The sequence below is a fragment of the Talpa occidentalis genome, unplaced genomic scaffold, assembly GCF_014898055.3.
Source record: "Talpa occidentalis isolate TD23 unplaced genomic scaffold, MPIMG_talOcc4v2.1 talOcc4.10, whole genome shotgun sequence".
NCBI classification, from domain to species: Eukaryota; Metazoa; Chordata; class Mammalia; order Eulipotyphla; family Talpidae; genus Talpa; species Talpa occidentalis.
Window position 1 is genome coordinate 87,243,620 of NW_023600993.1, and position 21,511 is coordinate 87,265,130.

Sequence of the window (21,511 nt, forward strand, 5' to 3'; positions counted from 1 at the left end):
GCCTTCCCTGGGGCCTGAGCAGTGCCAACCTGCCCACCATCCCTCAGACCAGACTCTTGGGCAGAGCACCTCCCCACAGCTAGATCTCAGCCCTAAGGAACAATCTCCTGCGTCTAAGAGCCAGAGGCATTGGCCCTGGAGGAAGAGCCAGGGCAAGAAACCACCAGTACCAAGTGTCACTGGCTACCTGGGTGCCCTAGTAATATACTCCTTACAGTGACAACTTAGTATGCCATCTTGTGAAAACTGCTCTGTAGTTCTCACCACCCTGGGTCAGCAATATAATATTAACTGACCTACCACCTTCCTGACAAAACACAAGCAGCTTCCATTTAAGGATGACCAGCTCAGTTCCTTTTCCCTCACATTCTTCACAAATCAAACCAAGCCAGCTTCTGCGTATCTACCTGCTTGGTCTCCTCAGGCATCTCCCTACCACATGCTCCTCATTCCTCAGGCTTTAAAAACCATCTCTCAAAAGCCAGCGAGGCTTCTCTCACAGGCTCTCTGTGCCAAAAAGTACTAACCTGGCCCTCCCCATAGAGATATGGATCATAAATCCTCTAACATGATATGCCAGGTACTCTTCTGTGAGTCAACTTATATTAAAACATTTAATCCTTAAATGTAATAGAATTATTCGTACCTTACAGGAAGGTTAACCTGAAGCACAGACAGGTTAAGCAATGTCCTATTTGATCAACGTGACTCGTTAAATAAAGTGCTTAATCAAGTCCAGGGAAGTTAAAGCACCAATTTAACTACATGGTTTTGCTAACAGGAAGAAATTAGCAGGCCTCCCTGGTGGCGCAGGGGTTAAGATGAAACCTATGAAGAAATCCGCAGCCACTGAAGCACAAGTTCGATTCCTGGCCGGCCAGGGAGAAACCCACATGGTGGGACAGATCTCTCCTGTCTCTCCCGCTGCTCCCCTCAGCAGTGTACTTCGGTCCGTCTGCCTGTTCTATTCCCCACACTGTCTCTGGTGACTCCTCTCACCCACGCTTTGCATCTCTGACCTGTACCCCAATTCTTGTATAAAAATAAATGTTTAAAAAAAAAAAATCTGGGCCTCCCCTGGTGGCGCAGCGCTGGGCTGCAAGGCTGCCCGCAGCCTCTGTAGCGCCGGTTCGTTCCCCAGCTGCCGGCGAGGGTCCCACACAAAAAAAAAAAAAAAAGATTATAAATAAATAAATAAAAATAAAAAAATAAATCTTTCCCACCTCTTATGTCTTTGGCCTCCAGTGACTCAAGGGTGGTCCCCAACACAAGCTGACTGCGTTATCTTCTGTTATCCCACAGTGATCCCACCAGTGCTGGAGAATATGGTTGGGCTACCTCCCTCAACAGGTAGCACACCTTGCGCTAAGGGATTTTCCCAGAGTGGCCAGCATAGTGGCTTTAGACCAGTACCTTGCCATGCAAATGCTGTCTAACTTCCCAGGTCACTACTGTAAGCTCAACATCTCAACCACCACCCCATCCCGAGGCAGGTCCTATTATCAACCTGCTCTCAACAGGCCTTGATGAATTAAGTCACCCAACAAAGTGGCAGTGCCAAGACACATGCCCAGGCAGTTGGGGCACGTGCCTGTAGCTGCTGTGCTTGAGAGAAAGCAGAGAATTATAAAGGTTAGAACCATGCATCATCCTTCCTGGGGGGCAACCAGAGCTTTTAGGCTGAGGAACTTGCTCCACCAGCTAAGTGTTTACCTTCACAGGAGATGGCAGTGTAACCTTGTGAGGGGTGAACTGTGACCCATTCCCAGAGGCTAGGGTCCAGCACGTGATTCTGAGGTGGCCAGTCCTGCAGGATGGGCCCATCCCTGTAAGGCCCTGCCTCATTAGTGCAGGGCGTTCATGTCCACACTGAACCAGGTCAGATGTGCTCAGATGCAATGTGGCATAAGGGTGGGTGGTACACCCCCAATGAGGCTCAGGGAGAAGGTTCAGGGACTCCCTCCTCCATGCAACAATAAAACTGAGAAGTGAGGTCATTCATTTCCTCAGGGCTGGCAGCAGCCACAGAACCATTTTCACAGACCTTGTAAATGTTAATTGCATTAATTAAACTCACAATGCAGTAGGGGAGGTTGTGGGATCTGGGAGGGAAGGGGGTGGTGGGGCACCTTGGCATCCCTGCAGACAAGCCCCAGGGCTTAGAGACTTGATGCTGTAAAAAAAAAAAAGGGAGAGTTTGAAAGCTATTCCCACATCCCCATTTTAAAAAAAATTCCTTCCCCACAGCCTGGGGGAGGGAAATCTGGACGCCTGAACCCTCCCCTTAAACTGTGTACGGTTCTTACCACTGTGCAAGATTCCAAAATAGCCAAGATGGAGCGTTTACTATGTACCTCACCCAAAAAAAAAAAAAAAAAAAAAAGCTACTGCTATGATCCACATTCTACAGATGAGTAAACTCAAGTTCAGAAAGATGTAGATGAATGAGCGAACCCCTCCCCCAGATTCATATACTACTGAGAATGAGATTTAGGTCCAAGGCAGGAGACAGGGCCAAAGACATCTCAACAATCCAGTAAGTACAGTTACAACAATCAAGCAAGTGAGCAGACGAGTATATACAGATGTTGACAAATGTCTGTACACCTGGAACCTATGTTATAAACCAGTGTTACTTCAATTTCAAAAATTGGTATTTAGCCAGTCTGTAGGTCTTTGGTAAGTGCACAAGAATACAGGCTAAGCATAGACAGATCTAAAACTTTTGGGATTTAAGCCCTGAATAGAAGTGGCTCTGGATTTACTAGAAAAAACAATTTAAATTCCTTTAATTTTATTTTTTAAGTCAAGCCCGGGAGGGTCACCTCACCCAGGTGAGTGAAGGAGGGGAGGTGCCCAGCACAGAGACAAGGAGGCCAGAAATGGGCCACACCTGGCTAGTGGCAGAGCACAACTGAGTGCCTGCACCTGATAAGGAATCTCCACTAAATTCCAGAAAAGATCAGATTTACAAGAAAAAGCCCTCAGTTTTTCTCAAACTTCTGTTACATCATCTTTGAAATTAAGTGGCCCAATCTAATTTACTGGGAGCCAAGAATCTCAAAATAGATGAAAAAACCCTGAGAACTTGAGATTCCACATTCTCATGTGCCATCTTGCCACCCTTCTGGTTCTGCCTTCACCCTGGAAGCCCCAGAAGGCATTGCTCAGCCTAGAGTCATGTCCACAGGCACCACTGTGGCCGGATGGCAAAAGCTAAGCCCAGGCATGTTTACCAGAATTATCATGAGAATGAATCCAAGTAGGGGTCAAATTGGACAACTGGAAAAGTTGGCTCTGAGGATATTCCTTGCAGTATTATCCTAGCAATTGATACATAATAGCAAAAAATAGGTGGTTTTCAGTGGATATGAATAAAACTGTACTGCTACCATTTGGATGACTCACGGAGGGTAGGGGGCCCTACAGGCAATAGAGAAGAACCTAAAAATGTTTGAACTCAGAGTTCAAACTTTTTAAAATAACTTTTGTAAATAAAATGCCCCTCCCCCTACAACCTATTTGGGAAACCCTTAATTGTGTGCAAATGTGGAGAAAGAAGACAATGGTCGCTCAGAGTGAGGGAAGGGACAGTGTAAGCAGAGGAAACTGACATGCCTACTTGCTTTTTTTCTTCTTTTTTTCAAAAGATTTATTTATTTATTTATTTATTTATTTATTTATTTATTTATTTATTTATACAAGCACTGGGTACAGTCAGAAGCGCGGGAGGGTGGGAGAATTCACCAGAGCCAGAGCGGGGAGCAGAGCAGGCAGCAGGACCGAAGTACACTGCTGAGGGGAGCAGCGGGCAGCAGGAGAGGTCTGCACGCCATGTGGGACCCGCCCCGGTGGCCGGGAGCAGCCGGGGATCGAACCGGTGCTGCAGAGGCTGCAGGCAACTTCACAACCCAGCACTCAACCGCTGCACCACCGGGGAGGCCCTGACATGCCTACTTGTGCCACCATTTGCCCCTTGTTAAGACCAGAGCTAGTCTTTGCCCTTTCCCAAAGGCTCAGGGAAAAAAAAAAAAAACCGGCTGCCCAGTCTGTGTCCCCCAAAATAAACTGTACCTTTGCTACAGCCAAAGCCTTAAATCTCACACTAATTACTGGTGAGTAATTACTGAGTCAAGATGGTATACACTTAACGTATATGATTTAATACATTAAGTGCATACCCTATTTCACGGGATTCTATTGCTAGGAATCGACCCAGCCCAAAGCTCTCACCAAGACCCACGTGCAAGGCTGGTTATCAGGCTATCCTGTTTGTCTGAGCAAAAACTGCAAGCAAGGGCCTCCCTGGCACAAGGGCTTAAGCATCAGCACGATGAAGCTGTTCACAGCCACTGCTGCACGAGTTCGATCCCAGGCGAGGGAGGTGACCCATCTGGAGCAGCAGACCTCTCCTGTCTTACCCGCTGCTCCCCTCAGCAGTGTATTTCAGTACATTTGCCTGTTCTGCTCCCCACTGTCTCTGGTGAATCCTTTCACCCCCACATTTCTGGCCTGCACCTCAGCTCTTGTATGCATAAATAAATTTTAAAAAAGAAAAGACACCTGGGGCCTCCCCGGTGGCGCAGCGGTTGAGCGCTGGGTTGCGAAGCTGCCGGCGACCTCTGCGGTGGTTTGATCCCCAGCTGCTCCCCGGCCACCGGAGGAGGGTCCCACATGGCGCGCAGACCTCTCCTGCCACCCGCTGCTCCCCTCAGCAGTGTACTTCGGTCCTTCTGCCTGCTCTGCTCCCCGCTCTGGCTCTGGTGAATTCTCTCGCCCTCCCGCGCTTCTGACTATACCCAGTGCATGTATAAACAAAACAAACAAACAAACAAATAAATAAATAAATAAACATGCCTCTATAAATAAAAAAAAAAATGTGTTTTTAAAAAAAAAAAAAAGAAAAGACACCTGTGAGTATGTCCTATACTGCATATTTTGTGATGTTCCTTTCATTTGTGGAATGTTTGACTTCACTTTTCTTTGTGGTATTTGTCTCTTTCCAACACCTGCAATCACCTCAGCTTTATAGTGGGTACTCATATGCCTGCTAGGGCAAGGCTGCCAGCCTCATTGTAAAACTTGCTCAATTTCTGCTTTAAAGGTGTTGAACAGGGCCTCCCTGGTGGTGCAAGAGGTTAAGACGCAACCAATGAAGCTATTCGCAGCCACTGCAGCACAAGTTCCATCCCCAGCTAGGGAGATACCCACATGGCGCAGCAGACCTTTCAGTCAATCTGCCTGTTCTGTTCCCCACTACGTCTCTGGTGAATCCTCTCACCTCCCACCACACCTCCGGCCTGTACCCCAGTTCTTGTATGCATAAATAAATCTTTAAAAAAAAATAAAGGTGTTGAACAGCCCTTAGTTCCTGTCCCCAAGTCTAAGTTCCCTCTCCTGGCCCCTAGATTGAGAAAACTTAGCCTCTGCACAAACCAATTTGCATAGCCTTTCTGATTGTTTCTTTCAATATGGGAGGCCTTTCAGACTATCTGCACCATAATCAGAAAATAAATCCCTGTAAATTACTTATATTAAAGAAAGACAAAATTGTCACACACACAAAGAAAAACTAGGTGGTGAAAACTTGCTGTTATAAATACATTCTGGTGATGTAATGCAAAGCATAGGGACTATAGTTAGCAAAACTGTATTGTATTATATATTTGGAAGTTGCTAAAAGAGTGCACCTTAAAAATCATCATGAGGGCAAAAAGTGTAACTATGGAGCCTCCCCTGGTGGCACAGGGGTTGAGTGCTGGGCTGCGAAGCTGCCCGCAGCCTTGGCAATGCCGGTTCGATCCCCGGCCACTGGCGAGGGTCCCACATGGTGGGCAAACCTCTCCTGCCACCCGCTGCTCCCCTCCCTCAGCAGTGTATTTCGCCGGGTCTGCCTGTTCTGTTCCCTGCTCTGTCTCTGGTGAATCCTCTCGCCCTCCTGTGCTTTTGACTGTACCCAGTGCTTGTATAAATAAATAAATAAATCTTAAAAAAAAAGTTTAACTATGAAGTGATGCTAACTAACCTTATAGGGGTAATCATTTTACAATCTATACACATATCAAATTATTATGTAAGAAATATGGGCCATCTGCTAGGCCTGTGTTCTATCCCCAGCCAGGGAGTAAACCCACACATGGCACAGCAGACCTCTCCAGACTCACCCACTGCTCCCCTTAATGTAACTCAATAGCTCTGCCTGCCCCACTCCCTAGTCTGTCTCTGGTGAATCCCTTCACACACACACCCCACACCTCTGGCCTACACTCCACTTCTATGCAAAACATATATATGTTATACACCTTGGACTAATACAATGTTATATCAACTATAGCTCAAAATGGGCAAAGAAAAAACCACCCTTGTTATAATCACAGCAAAAGGTTGGTTATAGGCATACAGATAAGGTAATTACATACTGTAATTGGCTTTTAAAGCAGTCCTTATCCCCCAAGAACCATTTTTTTAAAAAACTAGCCACTATTACCTGATACGATTTGGAGGTCAAAGCATCAGCACAGACAGGTACTCCATGGCAGCACATCTGTGCATCCTGCCAGTTCTGCAGCTCAGCCAGGTGGAGGCAAAGGTGTCAAACAAATCTAACAAGGTTTCAATTTAGATTCCACATCTTGCTAGTTGTGTGACCTTAGGTTATGGTGACAATCATTTCAGATTGAGTATTTACTCCACTCACAGTTCAACATCTAACATTCTAGGATAGACCAGACACCAGGAAAGGGCACTCATCCATTCATCAGCCACGAGTTTCTGCTGTTCCAGAAACCATGCTCACAACGTGAGAATCATCATAAGTAGGCAAAGGCTCATGGGGCTGCCAGTTGGTTGGTGCAGGGTGGTAGAGAAAGCTAGGAAACTAAGTCCCCTTGCACCTCTGATCAGCGGATAGAACAATACAGATTCACCCCATGAACCTAGGCTACAGATACACTCCAGATACAACCCCCTCCTTGCCAAAAATTTTAGAGCTAAGATATGTTTCATCCATACCTCTATGCACATTTGCTCAGAATCCTCCAAATCCTGTCATCCAGTTTGCACATCGCTCCCCATGTAACCAGCCCTCACAAAGCTCATCAACAGTGCCGCTAGTTCAGACGTACAGTCTAGCTCACCCTCCATTCCTCAGCATTTCTCACCGCTTCCCTGATAAGCAGGATTCCTGCTTGATCTCTTGGTTCCAACATCGCAGCATCGTGAACCTGCTTTGCTGCTGTAGGCCAGTGGCACTGTGTTGCCTGGGGAACACGAACACCAAACCTGAAATCACCATCCCTTCTCCCGGAGCTGGAATCCAGAAGCCTGGGTTCTAGCCCCAGCTGTGGCCAGCATGCCCACTTGCAAGAGGAAGTAAATGCAACTGGAAACACATGCTGCTTAGGAAGAGGCCCAAGTAAACTCAGAAGGTGCAGCTGTAGGGATGGATAGAAGAGCAATACGAGGGCCTTCCTGGTGGCGCAAGAAGTAGTCTCAGTACTATGATGCTATCCACAGCCACTGCAACACAGGAGTTCTATCCCCCAGCCAGGGAACTAGCCTACATATGGCGCAGCAGACCTCTCTCCTCAGCAGTGTATTTCAGTCAGTCTGCCTGTTCTGTTCCCCACTGGTGAATCCTCTCATACCCTGCCACTACACCTCTGGCCTACACCCCAGTTCTTACATGCATAAGTAAATCTTAAAAAAAATTACAACATAACAGGAATAAAAAAAAAACAAAGGAAATGACCCAAGAATTTATTCCTCAAACTTAGGATAGGAGCCCCCAACCATGTCAAGGCCACCTCCTCCAGCTGCACTTCCTCAACACACCTGGTATCATCATCCATCCCAAAAAGAAAAGTCCCAAAATGAAGAGGTTTCTTGACTAGCTTTCTCCTACTAACAACCATTTCTCTCTCCCACTCGGTCATTCTTTGGAAATACTTCTCTAATTTCCTGTTCATAATCTTCAATAGCTACCGCTCACCCATACATTTCAAAGGTTGTATTAGATCTGGGAAAATTAAGTTTGATTGATACCTTAGCCACAAAACTGGTTAAGCAAAGAGAATGGGGAGAAAGGAGTAGGGAGAAATCATAGCTCTTATCTTATGAATGAAAATCTCTGGGTGAAGGGACTTGGGTAACTTGATCAGGCAGGCTGATGAAAGAACAAAAGAAACCAACAGTTACAGACCCCAAGGAAGTGCTTCCCAAAATAGTGGTCAGTTTGGGAAGGCAACACTAACAGGCAAGCCCTCTTAGCAGGAACCGAGACACCACTTCTCACCAACTTGTAAGAACTGGGTTTAGTGCCTTGGCTTAGAAGAAACTGACACCCCAAAATGAAAGCAAAACATCAATTACCTTGGGTTTGAGGTTACAGGTGATGACTAATTTCTTCTCAGCATCTGAAAATGGTAATTTGATTTTCATTCATAGCAAACACATTATTTGTCATTGGGGAGTAGAGAATATTCCAATTCCCCACACAGGTCCTCCTTATTCTTTTGCTTATTCCCTGGAAAAAACTCAGGAATACTAACCAGGATTACATTTCTCTAGTAAAGCAAGTAACTGTAGCCATTGTCGCGTTCTTACTATCTAACACTTCACACTTATTGAATCCTCAAGAGTTTGACATATAGCAAATGAATTGATTAAAACTTCAACTCCCCCTGGAAATGGTCCTATTTTACAGATGGAACAACAGAAGCTCAAGCTAGTGAAGGGAACAGAATAGTAAATCCAGGTTTTAATCCAAAGCCCAGGCCGTTTTAGTAAATTGCACAGAAGTATAACTTGACGTAAGGGATTAAGGCTTCCACCTAATATATTTTGTGAATAAACAGCTAAGGCTTGCTCAAGCTCAAAGGCCCCTGGATTCCATTAGCACTCCTAGCAAAGATACTGAGCAGGTAGGTGTGCTTCACACCTGGGAAGGTAATCCTCCACAGCAGCCTCGCCCATGCTGCCCCACTGGTCACCAGGCCATTTCCTCCTGTCAGAGCCAGGCACACCTAACACCAGCACTGGGATCTTTCCCATGTGAAAGGCATGATTCTTCCGTGGGATGCTGGCAGATGCAAGACAGTGTTCTGGAAAGCGCCAACCATGATGTGAATGTAAACTGTTCCATAAGGAACAAAAGGAGGCAGTGAGAAGCCCTGCTTCTGCCCCCACCCCAAACGGATAAACCAGACCACAGACTACAAAGTAATCTGCTCCAGTCTTGGTCCCCCCAAGAAACAAAAACTCACCCTGAATTCATTATCTTTAAAGCTTTGCTCTACACAAGAATATGCCGCAGCTGAGGTCCTATACCCAAAGACTGGGCGTGGGGGCAGGTGCCAAGGTGTTGACCTGGGAACCCTCTCAGATGATACTGGAAAAGGTGGCATAGCATGGGGGCAGGTCTGAAACAAAGGAACCCCAAGTTTTCCTGGAAGAACTCCGCCAAACCCCCTTGGGAAGCAGGTCCTGGGGTTGCCATGAGGGGTGACTGGTACCTCTAGGTCACAGGCCCTACAGGGCTGGAGGAAGGGAAGGGGAGTAGCCTCCCCTACCCCACCTCTACTGCTCCTCCCCCCTAAGCCCTCCCCCGCTGGCAGCTCCCAGATCTCTCCTCCCCTCCCCTTCTTCCTACTTTGCAGGGGGTCAGGTTATGCCTATGGCTTTAAGAACAGGATGCTGCCAGCCCCAGTCCTGGCCCCTTTGTCTCAGCTCTCTCCACCCCAACAGGGCTAGGTAAAGGATCTCAGTTATGCAATTACACCTTCAAGGTAGGCCCCAACATGGGGGAGGGAGTGGTAGTGGAAATATATATCTATATATGGCCCCAACCCTTAAAAAGCAATGATTCCTTTCAAAAGGGAACAAAGGCGTTCCTTCCTGCCAACTCCCTAACACAGGACAATGATTTGGAAAAGATTTCATAAGAGGACTACAGTGCTTGATAAGGGAAGGCAGGAAAAGGAGGGACAGGAGGAGCTTCCCCTCATCCCCAGTCCTCACTAATGGTCACTCTGAAAAGAAGCTATTGGTTAATATAGAAATCAACAGTCATCACCTGCTGACCGCGTGTGTTTGTGTGAAATCCCAGGGTGTCCTTACCTGAGCCCACTGAGGTAGGCGTCACTATGTCCATGAGACATCTGAGGAACATGCAGAGAAGTGGTTTCATTCAAACACAACCTGGGGATTCTTAGGATGGTCCCTACACTTCACGGATGTAGTAACAGGCGGAAACAATCCAGTTGCTAGGACCAACTAAAAAACGTGCCAAAGCCCCTTAAGCAGGGCAGCCTGCTTAGCACACATGTTAGGTCTTTTTATGGAGGGGGAGTTACTGTATACCAGCCTACAAAATAGGGGCCAAGGTGTTATCTCTGGGGAGGCGGGGTGAGTCAATTTGCACCTGGGATTCCACTAGCTGGGAAGAAGCTGCAGCAGGCCTGGTGGAGGAGGGCAAAGCCAAGTCGCCACCCACCCCACCCCTTGCCCCCCACCCCAGTGAGGACCTAGCAGGAATCTGCCTCCCCAAAATAATTCCACCAGTCCGCCAAAAACCCACAGCATCCAGAAATCAGGAGCCGGTTCAAAGTTCATACTGCCCTTAATTCCCTTTAATTCGCACACCTCTCAGCTTGGGGGATGGGGAAGCACAGCGCTCAGCCTCCCAGCACAGCAGGTTATAAGGGAAGCAGGGAAGCTGGAAGCACAGCCCCGGCCCGGCCCAGAGGTCTGGCAGCCCTTTCCTGCCACACGTGAACGACTCCGGTAGGGAAACCTGGGCCGAGAGCAGGTCGGTGTTAAATCCACACTCTTTTTCCCGCCGTACACGTTCTCCTGTGAAGTGAGACTCAACACCCACCGTCCCTCCGCAGAGTGCACGAAACCGGTCTTGTAAGGGGGGTATCGCGGCTTTCGAGGGCTCAGTTTGCTAGTCTGGGAAGTGGGACTAGCCTCAGCCCAGAAGGGCAAAATGGAAAGTGAGTCCCCAGGGCAAACAGCGTGGCCGGGGCTGGAGGCCCCACCCGGGGCCGGCTCCTCCCCGGCCAGGTGTGCACAGCCAGGGGCGGCCCCTCCCGTCTGCGTCCCCGCAGCCCCGCTGCGCCCGACCCCCGGCGTCTCTCCCACGGGGACCCCGTGAGTCCCCCTGTAGCGCACGCCCCCACCCCGACATGTGCGCACACCCAGGCCCACCTGCACGCGCGCACCCGCACCCACCACACCGGGAAAAAGAAAAAACGGTCCCGCGGGTGAATCCCCCATATCCAAATCCTCAGGGACGGAGGCACTTTCCTCTCCGCCCCCTCACCGTTAAGTGGGGGGGGTCCCCTCTCAAGTCGAGCGAGGTAAGGCTATCCCTATCCCTCCCTCCCCGCGAGCAAGGTGCCTCCGCGCCCCACGTCGCCCGGGAGGGCACCCCTCTCGCCGCTAGCCCCCGGGAAGGCCGCCGGCCGCTCCGCGGGAAGTTGCCGCTCCCCTAGGAGCCCGGGAGCCCGGCCGGGGCGTCCCACTAGTCTCCCTGGGAGACGCGCGCCCACCCCCATTCATGTACTTCTCGCCGCTCCCCAAGTGGCCAGGGGACCTCTCCTCCCCGAGCACGTCTGGTCTCCAGCCCGACGGGAGCCGCCTCCCCGGGAGGTCCGCGGAGAGTCCCTCCCCGCAGCCCCGGGACGCCCCCTCCGTCCCTCCCCTCCGGCCCCCGAGCCCAGGCGCGCCAGCCTCCCCGCGGCCCCGGGCGCTCACCTGCCGAGAGCCTGGCTCGGGCGCGGCCCCGCGGTCGAGCCGCGGGTCGGGACAGGCTGGCGGGCGGCGGGCGGGCGGCCGCGCAGGGCGCTGGGCTCGCGAATCTCCGGCGCCGATCGCCGCGCTACGTTTACTTGGTCCACTTAACCCCCGCGCTGCCGGCGGGGCGCGGCCGCCCGCTCGTCGGCCTGCCAGCGGGCCGGTGGCGTCCGTCGGGGGGCGCTCGGGGCGTCCACGCGGGCTGCGGCCGCGGGACGGGGCAGCGCTGCAGCGAGGAGGAGGCGCGGGCCGGACGGGGCAGCAGCAGAGGGTGGGCAGGGGGCGGTGCCGAGTCCCCTTGTAACCCCGGCCCCGCACTCGCCCCGCCCCCGTCCGGGGGCGCCCCCGCCGCAGCCACTCAGAGCCGGCCCCGGGCGCGGGAGGGGGCGCGGGGGGAGGGGACGAGGGAAATTTGAAATCAGCCCGGAGCCTCCCCTCCGCCCCTCCTCCACAGGCGCCGCCCACAGCCCCCCCGCGCCTGTTAAATCACCCACCCGCGTAACCGACCCCACTGGGGATCCCGCGAACATCCCCCCACGCCCGAAACCCCCTGCGGCCCCCTTCTCCTGCCCCCTACTCCGAGTAAATAAACAAATGCGCAGGTCTGGAGGCGGGGATCCAGAGAGGGACGCGCCCAAGCTGGAGTCACACAGCAACTGAATGTCCCCTGATCCCCACTGCTCGTCGCGAGGCCGCCCCCAGTCATCGGGCTCTGCACCTCTGGACCCCAGGACTAGCCCTTCCTCCCACCATGCTCGGCTTTTGTCAGCCATCTTGAGGCCAGGGGAGCCACGGGAGAGCAGACTCGAGGCGCTCAGGGCTGCCTGGGTTATAGGATGGGTCAGGGAGGCCTGGACCAGCGGAAGGTGAAGCGCCCCTGTTAGCAGGACTCGCTGCCTCTGCCCTTAAAGGGACATTGAGCTATTGGAAAGCAGCACGTCCTAGTCGTTGTGGTGCTGTGCCTGGTATTTCTACTTGTACTTTGCTTATCTGTTTATTGTTGTTGTTAGTCTACACACATTACAATGTGAGGGTTTCAGTGTGTCCTAGCGCACAGTAGATGCGCAGTGTGTGCTGAATGAATGAAAGCACAAAAGAACGAGGACATGATGGCCTACAACACGCTTCCCTCCTCTTTGCTGTTCCTCAATCAATCAAGCTTATTTCTGGACATTTTTTGCATGATGGACAACTCACAATTCTCCCCCCAATAGTCACCTGCTGGAGAGTTTTTCTGACCAGGTCACCTAAAATCTCTGCTCTCCTTCACTCCTCTTTCTCTGTAGCATTTAGAGCTATTTGAATTTGTTTTGCATATCTCCTTGTTTTGCATCTTTCTGTTTCTGGTTCTTGTTACACACGCGCGCACACACACACACACAAGACTCCACTCCATGAGGGCAGAAGCCTCATCTGTCCATCTGGTTCTAAGTTGTATTTCCAGGGCCCAGGCGAGGAGTTCAGTATAAAGTTGTTGAATGAATGAATGAGCACAGATTTCCTGCCTCCTGGGCTCCAGCTCTCTGAGTAAAACCAAACCACAGCTTTCTTCATTGATTTCATACCAGGTATTTGCAAATAAGTAAGCAGCAAATTCTCTGGAAGCTCCAAATGTTTTCAAACTTACATGATCTTGTTCTCGCTAGAATGCCAGGAGAGACTAAATGAAATGGACTGCACTGGCAATCAGGGGGGCCTCATGAGAAAGAGTCACAGGAACTTCTGGGCCTCTGGTGCAAATATTCAAAATCGGGCTCCAGACAGTTGGGACAGGAAGAAGAGGATCTCATAAGAGGACCTGTGGCTTATCACCACCATCTGGAGTATTTCTTTACAGGAAAGAAAACATATGAGCTGGTGGTCCTGACAAAGGCTGCAGCCGTGTTTTCTGATCCATAAGCAGACCCTGCTCTCTGGCAAAGGATGACTGAGCCACCAGCTAGAATGTCTGGGAGGCCTACTTAAGATGCCAAAGGGGGCCTCCCTCCCCGGCCACCAGCAAGGGTCCCACCAAAAAAAAAAAAAAAAAAAAAAAAAGATGCCAAAGGGCTGCGTTTTATTGGATGGCAGATATTGGGGCTGGGGAGAGGGCAGCAAATCACCTAAATCCGGGAAGAAGAAATGAAAGTCTGAACAGGGGAAGGTTCTCAGTCCTGTCACTTGGAAAGGAGGCTGAACACCAGAAGGAGTGAAAGGAAAAGAGTGTGGTGTCTCTCCAGGGCACGTAACTTCCTAGTTGGCAAAGATCACTGGTCATATTCCTGCCTCATTTGAACCTGACAATCACCTAAAGAGTCAGGGTGTTAAGAAGAGGGGACCAGATAGGGGGACTGAGGCTCAGAGATGAAAGAGACTTCTCTCTCTGCAAAGAACGCCAGCCATGCAGCCTGACCTTGACTGAACACCTGCACCAGAGCAGACTGGCTCCTGACTAGGAATTCAGACAGAAAGGCCCAGAGACAACAAGTAAGAAAACATCAGGTGTGGATAACTGCCTGGAAGAAGCTAAAATGGAGGCTGGAATACTAGGAAGAGAGAAAGACCCAGAGCATGGGGTAGGAGGGGCAGAGGAGGTAGAAAGAAGAGAGTGGGCTTGGGATAGATGTGGGAATTAAGTGGTCCTGATGGCTCTTCCTGAAGGGAAGAGGGCATCACCGTGATCCTGAGGATTCTAGCCTGAGCACCTGGGGGATGGGCCTGCCTTCTTCTAGATGAGGAGGGTTTGTAGAATGTGGATTTGGAGGGGAGCTTTGTAGGCCTGTCTTGGCCACATGAATGTGGAGGGGGATGGGCCAGAGGCGGGGTTTTCACCAGACACTGTGGTTTGAATCTCATCTCCAAGATGGCACAAACCTACTAAATCACCTACCTGGTCTCTCTGAGCTTGTGTCCTCAGCCACAGAAAGAGAATGTTTCATGGAATTGTGAATAAATTTAAAGGAAAACCTTGATGCTGGAAGGCCTAATTGAGCAGATCAGGCTCTGCGCCAAAGGACATTTTTTTGTGAAAGATTTTGCTTTTCGGGGCTTCCCCGGTGGCGCAGCGGTTGAGCTCTGGGTTGCGAAGCTGCCCGCAGCCTCTGCAGCGCCGGTTCGATCCCCGGCTTCTCCCCGGCCACCAGAGGAGGGTCCCATGTGGCGCGCAGACCTCTCCTGCCGCCCGCTGTTCCCCTCAGCAGTGTACCTCAGTCTGCCTGCTCTGCTCCCCGCTCTGGCTTTGGTGAATTCTCTCACCCTCCCGCGCTTCTGACTGTTCCCAGTGCTTGTATAAATAAATAAAAATAAATCTTAAAAAAAAAAAAAAGATTTTGCTTTTCGATGGTTAAAAATGGGGATAGGTAGAGAGATGGAGAGAGGCAGTGGAGAACTGGAAAGTTAGCAAGGGATCTCTTGTTTCCAAGGTGATTTCAAACCCTCCTCTGGTTGCATACAAATGCAAAAGAGTTTACTTAAAAAGTTATATAACAGATCACAACCATTATAATCATGGTGGTAATCAATGTTTACCAAGGAAACAACAAAATAACAAGAAGTATGATTAGAGGTCATTTGCTTCTACAAAAAAAAAAAAAAAGGCATAGGTAACAGAATATTCTTGCTCTGAGGAAATAAACCCTGAAGTATTTAAGGGCAAAGGAGCACAATGTTATCAATTTGCCCTTAAATGCTTCAGGGAAAAAAAAAAAAAAGCATGTGTAAAGTAAATGAAGCCAAATGTAAACAAATAGGGGCTCTGGTTAAAGAGACATTTAGGAGGTCCCCGTACTCAGTTCGCAACTCTTCTATAAATTAGGAATTCTATCAAATAAATTTGCCCCCCAAAAAAATTATCATTAAAAAGAAAACCACTCGCGCATGTCAATATCCCCTGGATGCCCTCACGCTAGTAAATGAACACATTGGTGGACTTACACAGAGGTGTGTTTCAATTTTATCTTTGTGTTGAATTGCACCATCATCTTTTCAGCAGTTAGAGTAGTCACAGGTGTTTCATAACATGTGCAAAGTGCTTAGCACAGTGTCTAATGCAGAACAGACAATACTCAGTAGGTATTTTTATGAGCAAGAGCCTCAATTTCTTCATGAACCAAAGAGGGGTAGTAATAGTACCTACTTCATTGGGGTTTTGTGATGATTAGATGAGTTAAAAGCTGTACCCCATTTCCAACAGTGCCTCACATTGGGAAAACGCCCTTAAAATGCTTAAGGACCTCCCTGGTGGCCTAGGGGTTAAGTCTCAATGGTCTTGTTATAGGACAGGGAGAGGGACAGCCCAAAACCCCGCAAACCTGTCTGTTTTAAATGGGTTCTGCCATCCGCCGCACCCCCTTTCTTGGGGACCACCCTGTTACAGTCTCACTGCTGTGGCCTGAGTTTGATCCCCTGCCAGGGAGCTGACCCACAGGGCCCAGCAGACCTCTCCGGTCTCACCCCGCTGCTCCCCTCAGCAGTGAATTTCAGTAGCTCTGCCTGTTCTGGTCCCCGCTCTTTCTCTGGTGAATCCTCTGGTTACAGGGCAGGGAGAGGGGTCCCTGCCCTGTAACACTCTCACCCCCTGCACCTCTGGCCTACTACCCCAGCTCTTCTACGCAGAAAATAAAAATAAATAAATAAAATGCTTGTTAAGTAGGAAAGGTATATTATTATTGATCATGAATATAGGATGCACTGGCTCCTGAGCTCACCACTCTCCTCAGTGTCCCACAACCCTGTGCCTGCATGTGTCCAGGCTGCTTAGACAAGCCCAGTTCACCTCTTGGTCTAGAAGCAGTGTCTGGCAGGCTGAGCTCCATTTTACAATCTAAACTGGAACTGCAAGAAGCAGCTTCAGAAGAGCCACAGTTTGGTGAACCCCCCACTCCCAGTGGCCTATGCTAAGGAGTTTGAGCCTCCTTCAACTCCCCCCTCTAATTGGAATAATAATAATAATAGCAATGCCTACTTCCGGGACTGACAGTGGGGGATGGCCTGTGTATGTGAAAGAACCCCATTGTAAAGTATTCAGTCTTAATTACAGTGTCATTACAGCCACGTTCATTTGCAAAGTGGGTTCCTCACCTTTCCTTTTCAACAGGACCACCCGGACTTCTTTCTGCCCCAGTTGACCCATGGAAGGAATTGTTATCTGCTTTTTTAAACCCCAAAATGAGCCATTGAAATCTTTGCTTTGCCAGACAAGTACATAGAGTCTGGCTAGGTATTGTTCATTAGTTACGATTAAATAAGCGTGTTAGTCATATTACCAGCCCTTGGGACTAAGGTCCTGACCGGTTCTTTCCCTGCTCAGAACCCTCTCTGCACGCAGATTAAACGCGAGTTCTGCACAGTAAGCAGAAACTTCATTACTTGAACAAGGAATGGAAAGGGGTGAGCTCATATTCAAAAGACACCCTCCCCCCAAGCAAGAGGATGTCTGGGACTTCGTGGGGGAGGTGATCAGTCAAAGGCCTACGGCAAGGTTCCAGGGTTCCAAATTGATGACTTCATTTTGTACTCAGCACCTTCGCACACATCGTTTTGCACACACCACCCTACCTACCGCCATCTTAGGGATGACTGGTTTGGTCCGGTTCTGAGGTTACAAGCATCTGCCTTGGTTCCTGTAAGCAAACACAACTCGGAGAGGCTGGGTTGCTGGAGTAGGTGGGCCTTTTCCTTGCCCAGTGACAGTAGCTACAGAGAGAATGCCATGAACCAGCCACTGGGCTGAGCATTTTACATCTATTATGTCATGGTGCTTACAGCAGCCTTAGGAAGTAGGAACAAGTATTATCTCCATTTTACGCATGGGTAAACTGAGACCCACAGAGACAGAGTAATTGTCCAAAGTCATACTGCCAGGAAGTGTGCCACAATGGGATTAAGTACCAAGTGGAGGTCTTAACCACGTTGCTACCCCAATAAAAGGCTTAGCACAGTACCTGGTTAGAGAGCATTACATGTGAGCTGTTGTTAGTATTCCTGTCACTGACTTGAGGCCCTGATAGGGAAAATGAGGCACAAGGTCACACAGCAGCAAATCACTGGCAGGCAGAAGGATAGATCCTGAGTCCCCCAAAGTCCTGCAACTCCTTGTTTCTTTGCCCGCCTCCAAAAAAGAGAAGTACCCTGGGGGTGCAGATGAGAGCTGGGATGGGAAGTGAAGAACCTTCCTCCTTGTCCTAGAACCCCACTCTCTCTACCACCTGCAGAACCAGCACAAGTGGTCTTTCCTTGTTGCTGTCTCTGAAAAGGACGCCTCAGTGGGGGAGCAGTGTGGACATTTACAGACGGGCTGAACCACATGCCAGACCTAGTGGTCAGGGCTGGAGGTCAAGCAGAGAACAAAAACACACTGAGTCCCAGTTCTGCCCTCCTGGTGCTTACAACTGAGGAGTGGAAACACGCATCAGTTATATTTATTTCATGAGCAATAGCGAGACTACAGTTGTGTTCACTGCGTCATAGGACCTGAGAAAACAGTGATCAAGTCAAGCAGAGGTAGTGGGTAGTGGGAACAACACTTGCTAAGGTCCTGGGGCACAAGGAGCACAAAAAGCCCCAAGGGGAGGCCCATATGAGAGGAAGAGCAACCTGGTGAAGAAGGCAGGGCGAAACAGAGCCATGTGGGAGGTTTCACCATGCCCACTAGTAATGGGATCAGATCTGAGTAAAGCGTCTGTACCCTGGGGCCTAGAAGAAGGCATGAAGCCTCCCAGCATTCTGCACAGTCCGCGTAAGTACACAAAACATTTTATCCCCATTTCTTCAGACATCAAATGAAGGAATGCTTAAATTATTAAGGTTTTTTTTTTTACAGATTTATTTATTTATGCATACAAGAGCTGGGGTACAGGGCAGAGGTGCATGGGGCAGGAGGATTCACCAGAGACAGAGTGGGGAACAGAACAGGCAGGATGACTGAAATACACCTCTGAGGGGAGCAGCGGGCAAAGACAGGAGAGGTCTGCTGTGTTATGTGGATAGCTCCCTGGCCAGCCAGGGATGGAACTTGTGCTTCAGAGGCTGAGGATAGTTTCATAGTGTTGTGCTTAACCTGCTGTGCCACCAGGGAGGCCCTTAAATTATTATTATTATCATTAATAGTAGTAATGATAATATTATTCTTACTTTACTTCTCCTAAATTGCCCAAGAGGATGATTTCTAAAAGGTATAAGACATGTGTAGAGAAACAGTCCTACTGCCTACTGCCCTAAATGCCCCCCCCCCAGAGCTGCCCTGGGAAGAAGGGGCTCCACTGTAGAGTACAGTCTATCATTGACCATTGTGGCTTTCAACTTGGGACCCGGGCCTGAACTGCTGATTGGTTTCTCCAATGAGACTTAAAACAAATAGCATGTCTTCTCTCTTTTTTTTTTTTTTTTTTAAGATTTATTTATTATGCATGGAAGAGCTGGGGTACAGGTCAGAGGTGTGGGGAGGGAGGGTGAGAGGATTCACCAGAGACAGAGCAGGGAACAGAACAGGCAGATTGACCGAAGTACACTGCCAGGGAGCAGCAGGTGAGTCAGGAGAGCTCTGCTGCACCATGTGGGTTGCTCCCTGGCTGGCCAGGGTTCGAACTCTGCTACAGAGCTGCAGATAGCTTCACAGGCTGCGTCTTAACCCTTGCACCACCAAGGAGGCCCCAGCATGCCTTACTCTTTAAAGAATGACCCACAGCTCCTCCAGATTTGGTGATGATCATGAATGAGGTCATTCTTTACATTTGCTTTAATTCATCCACTCTTGAGAAGTTTCTCCTTTTAGGAATCTCTTTGAAAAGTCTTGCTCTGCCACTGGTTACCCGGGCTGCACATCACCTTCTGAGTTTCACATTCTCCACCTGTAAAATGGAGTCTGGAAAGAGTTGAAAGTGATGAAGCACGTTCTCGCATATGTGCTGCCTCAGTTCTGCACAGAATTGAGCCCTGGTGGGGATGGTGACAAGAAATGCAGGAGCCCATGATCACCTTGCAAGTTCCAGACTCCAGTGCCTGTTCCAATTCCCTTCTCAAAGCCTCTGGGAGACCTCCATCGCTCCTCCAGTCCACCTTCCACATTGGAGGGTTCCCACCGGAAGTTCTTTCTGTTTCTGCCAGGCAGAAGGCTAAAATGTCCCTTGAGCTAGAAATGTCCTTCGTCACTCCCACTCCATTACCCTCAAGCTTTGCTTAGAACTCATCCACAGGTTGCTTTCAGGGCAGGGTCAAGGCTGGTTCCAGTGTCAATGTATAATAACATCTTGTCCAATGCTTGGTCAGCTTTTATGGACCATTCCTTTGTGACTGCTTCACAGAAATCCACAGCCTGAATGAGCTGCAATTTATTTGATAATTTATCCAATTCATACACAATGGGTTTGTTTACAACTTTCCCCAATACACTCCTGGATTGCAAAGAACATTCCTCTACATACTCCTTTGTAAGTAAATATATTGCTAGGTTTAAGAGTTCTGTTAAATTGTCCAAGATGGCAATATAACAGTTTTTTCCCTTTATACCTTTATAGTTTTACCTTTATAGTTGTCCAGCATTTCACTATGAAAAGCATTCAGCAACGTTGGAAGGTTTATAAGGAATACATTCATTCCCACCACATAAATTCTGCTGTGAACATTTCGGTTATCTTTCCATTTATAAAGATAAACATATATATATTACATATATATGTGCAAGCATCATACTTGTATCTATCTCAGTTTTGAAGCATTTCAAGGTAACAGACATGAGCACACATCCCTCTAAACATTTCAACATACACATCACTAGAGTTTAATATTTGTTTAGTTTTTTTGTCTTCAGGGTAAAATTTACATACAAATATATGCATAAATCTTAAGTGTGCATTTGCTGAACCTGCAAACACATGTAGACACACACCTGCCTGTGTAACCCAAACCCCATCAAGATACAAAACATCACCTAGAAAGTTCCTTTGCGTCCTGTCCCAGGATCCCTGCCCCGCCTTCTATGGGGATCATTGTGTTCTAATTTTTTCTGCCAAAGATTGCCTATTCCAGAGCTTTATGCATTTTTTATATGTGGGGACACTCACCTGCTCCCATCCCACAAACTCATTTTTTTCTCTTTTTTTTAAATTATAGTGGGAGGGGGAAAAAAATCTGAACTTCACTCCAGTGCCTAAAGGAATTTATTTCTCCTGCCCACATTAGTTCCATTCCTTCTCTGGGCTCCAACAATAAACTTCTCTTTCCCTGGAATGGATGTATTCAGGCTTTGAACTTCCTGGGAGCAAAGACCACATCTATCCCCACCGCAGGTACTCAATAACTGTTGGTTCCCTCGAAGTACTGATGCATTATTACCTTCCCCCGCCTTCAGGCAAAGCAATTATCCCTGGACCTTCCTTTATTTTTGGAAACGTCAACCTTAACTCCTGAGGGGTAAGATGAAAAAAGGGAAAAAGGTCAATAGCCTGGGGTTCTGGTTTCACTCTCCCTTTACCCTGCTGAGTGACCTTGGCCAAGGTCCCCTTTCTGGACAGCTCCTTCCTCTACTGTCAAATGAGGTAGAGGGTATAGTGTGGAATGGGACCATGGGACCACGTCAGATGCATCAACAAATCTGACATTTCTTCCTTTATGTTAGCCCCAGATCTAACCCTCCCCACATTTCCATTGCTACTGGTGTTCTCATTCCACTAGAATTTGCACCCGCCTCCTCAAGGGGCTCCAGGTTTGCCCTCCTCCCCCAATCTGCAGTTCCCACATA

The 21,511-nt window shown here is 48.9% G+C and overlaps 1 protein-coding gene across 4 annotated transcripts in view; it reads right to left on the reverse strand.

The window, feature by feature from the left end:
* The window catches only part of DNMT3B (DNA methyltransferase 3 beta), a 38,641-nt gene extending 26,827 nt beyond the window's left edge, over positions 1–11,814 (reverse strand). Inside the window, exons 1-3 of one of the 4 annotated variants that reach the window (XM_054697074.1) lie at positions 10,117–10,480; positions 8,371–8,414; positions 2,078–2,173 (exon numbers count right to left, since the gene is read on the reverse strand). In XM_054697074.1, the coding sequence (XP_054553049.1) occupies positions 2,078–2,173; positions 8,371–8,414; positions 10,117–10,186 (210 nt within the window). In that variant the 5' untranslated portion in view covers positions 10,187–10,480. Of the gene's footprint in view, positions 1–2,077; positions 2,174–8,370; positions 8,415–10,116; positions 10,481–11,757 lie in introns of those variants that run through there. The other 3 variants (XM_037496953.2, XM_037496973.2, XM_037496967.2) reach the window with 3 other exon arrangements.
* Between the last annotated feature and the right edge of the window lie 9,697 nt (positions 11,815–21,511).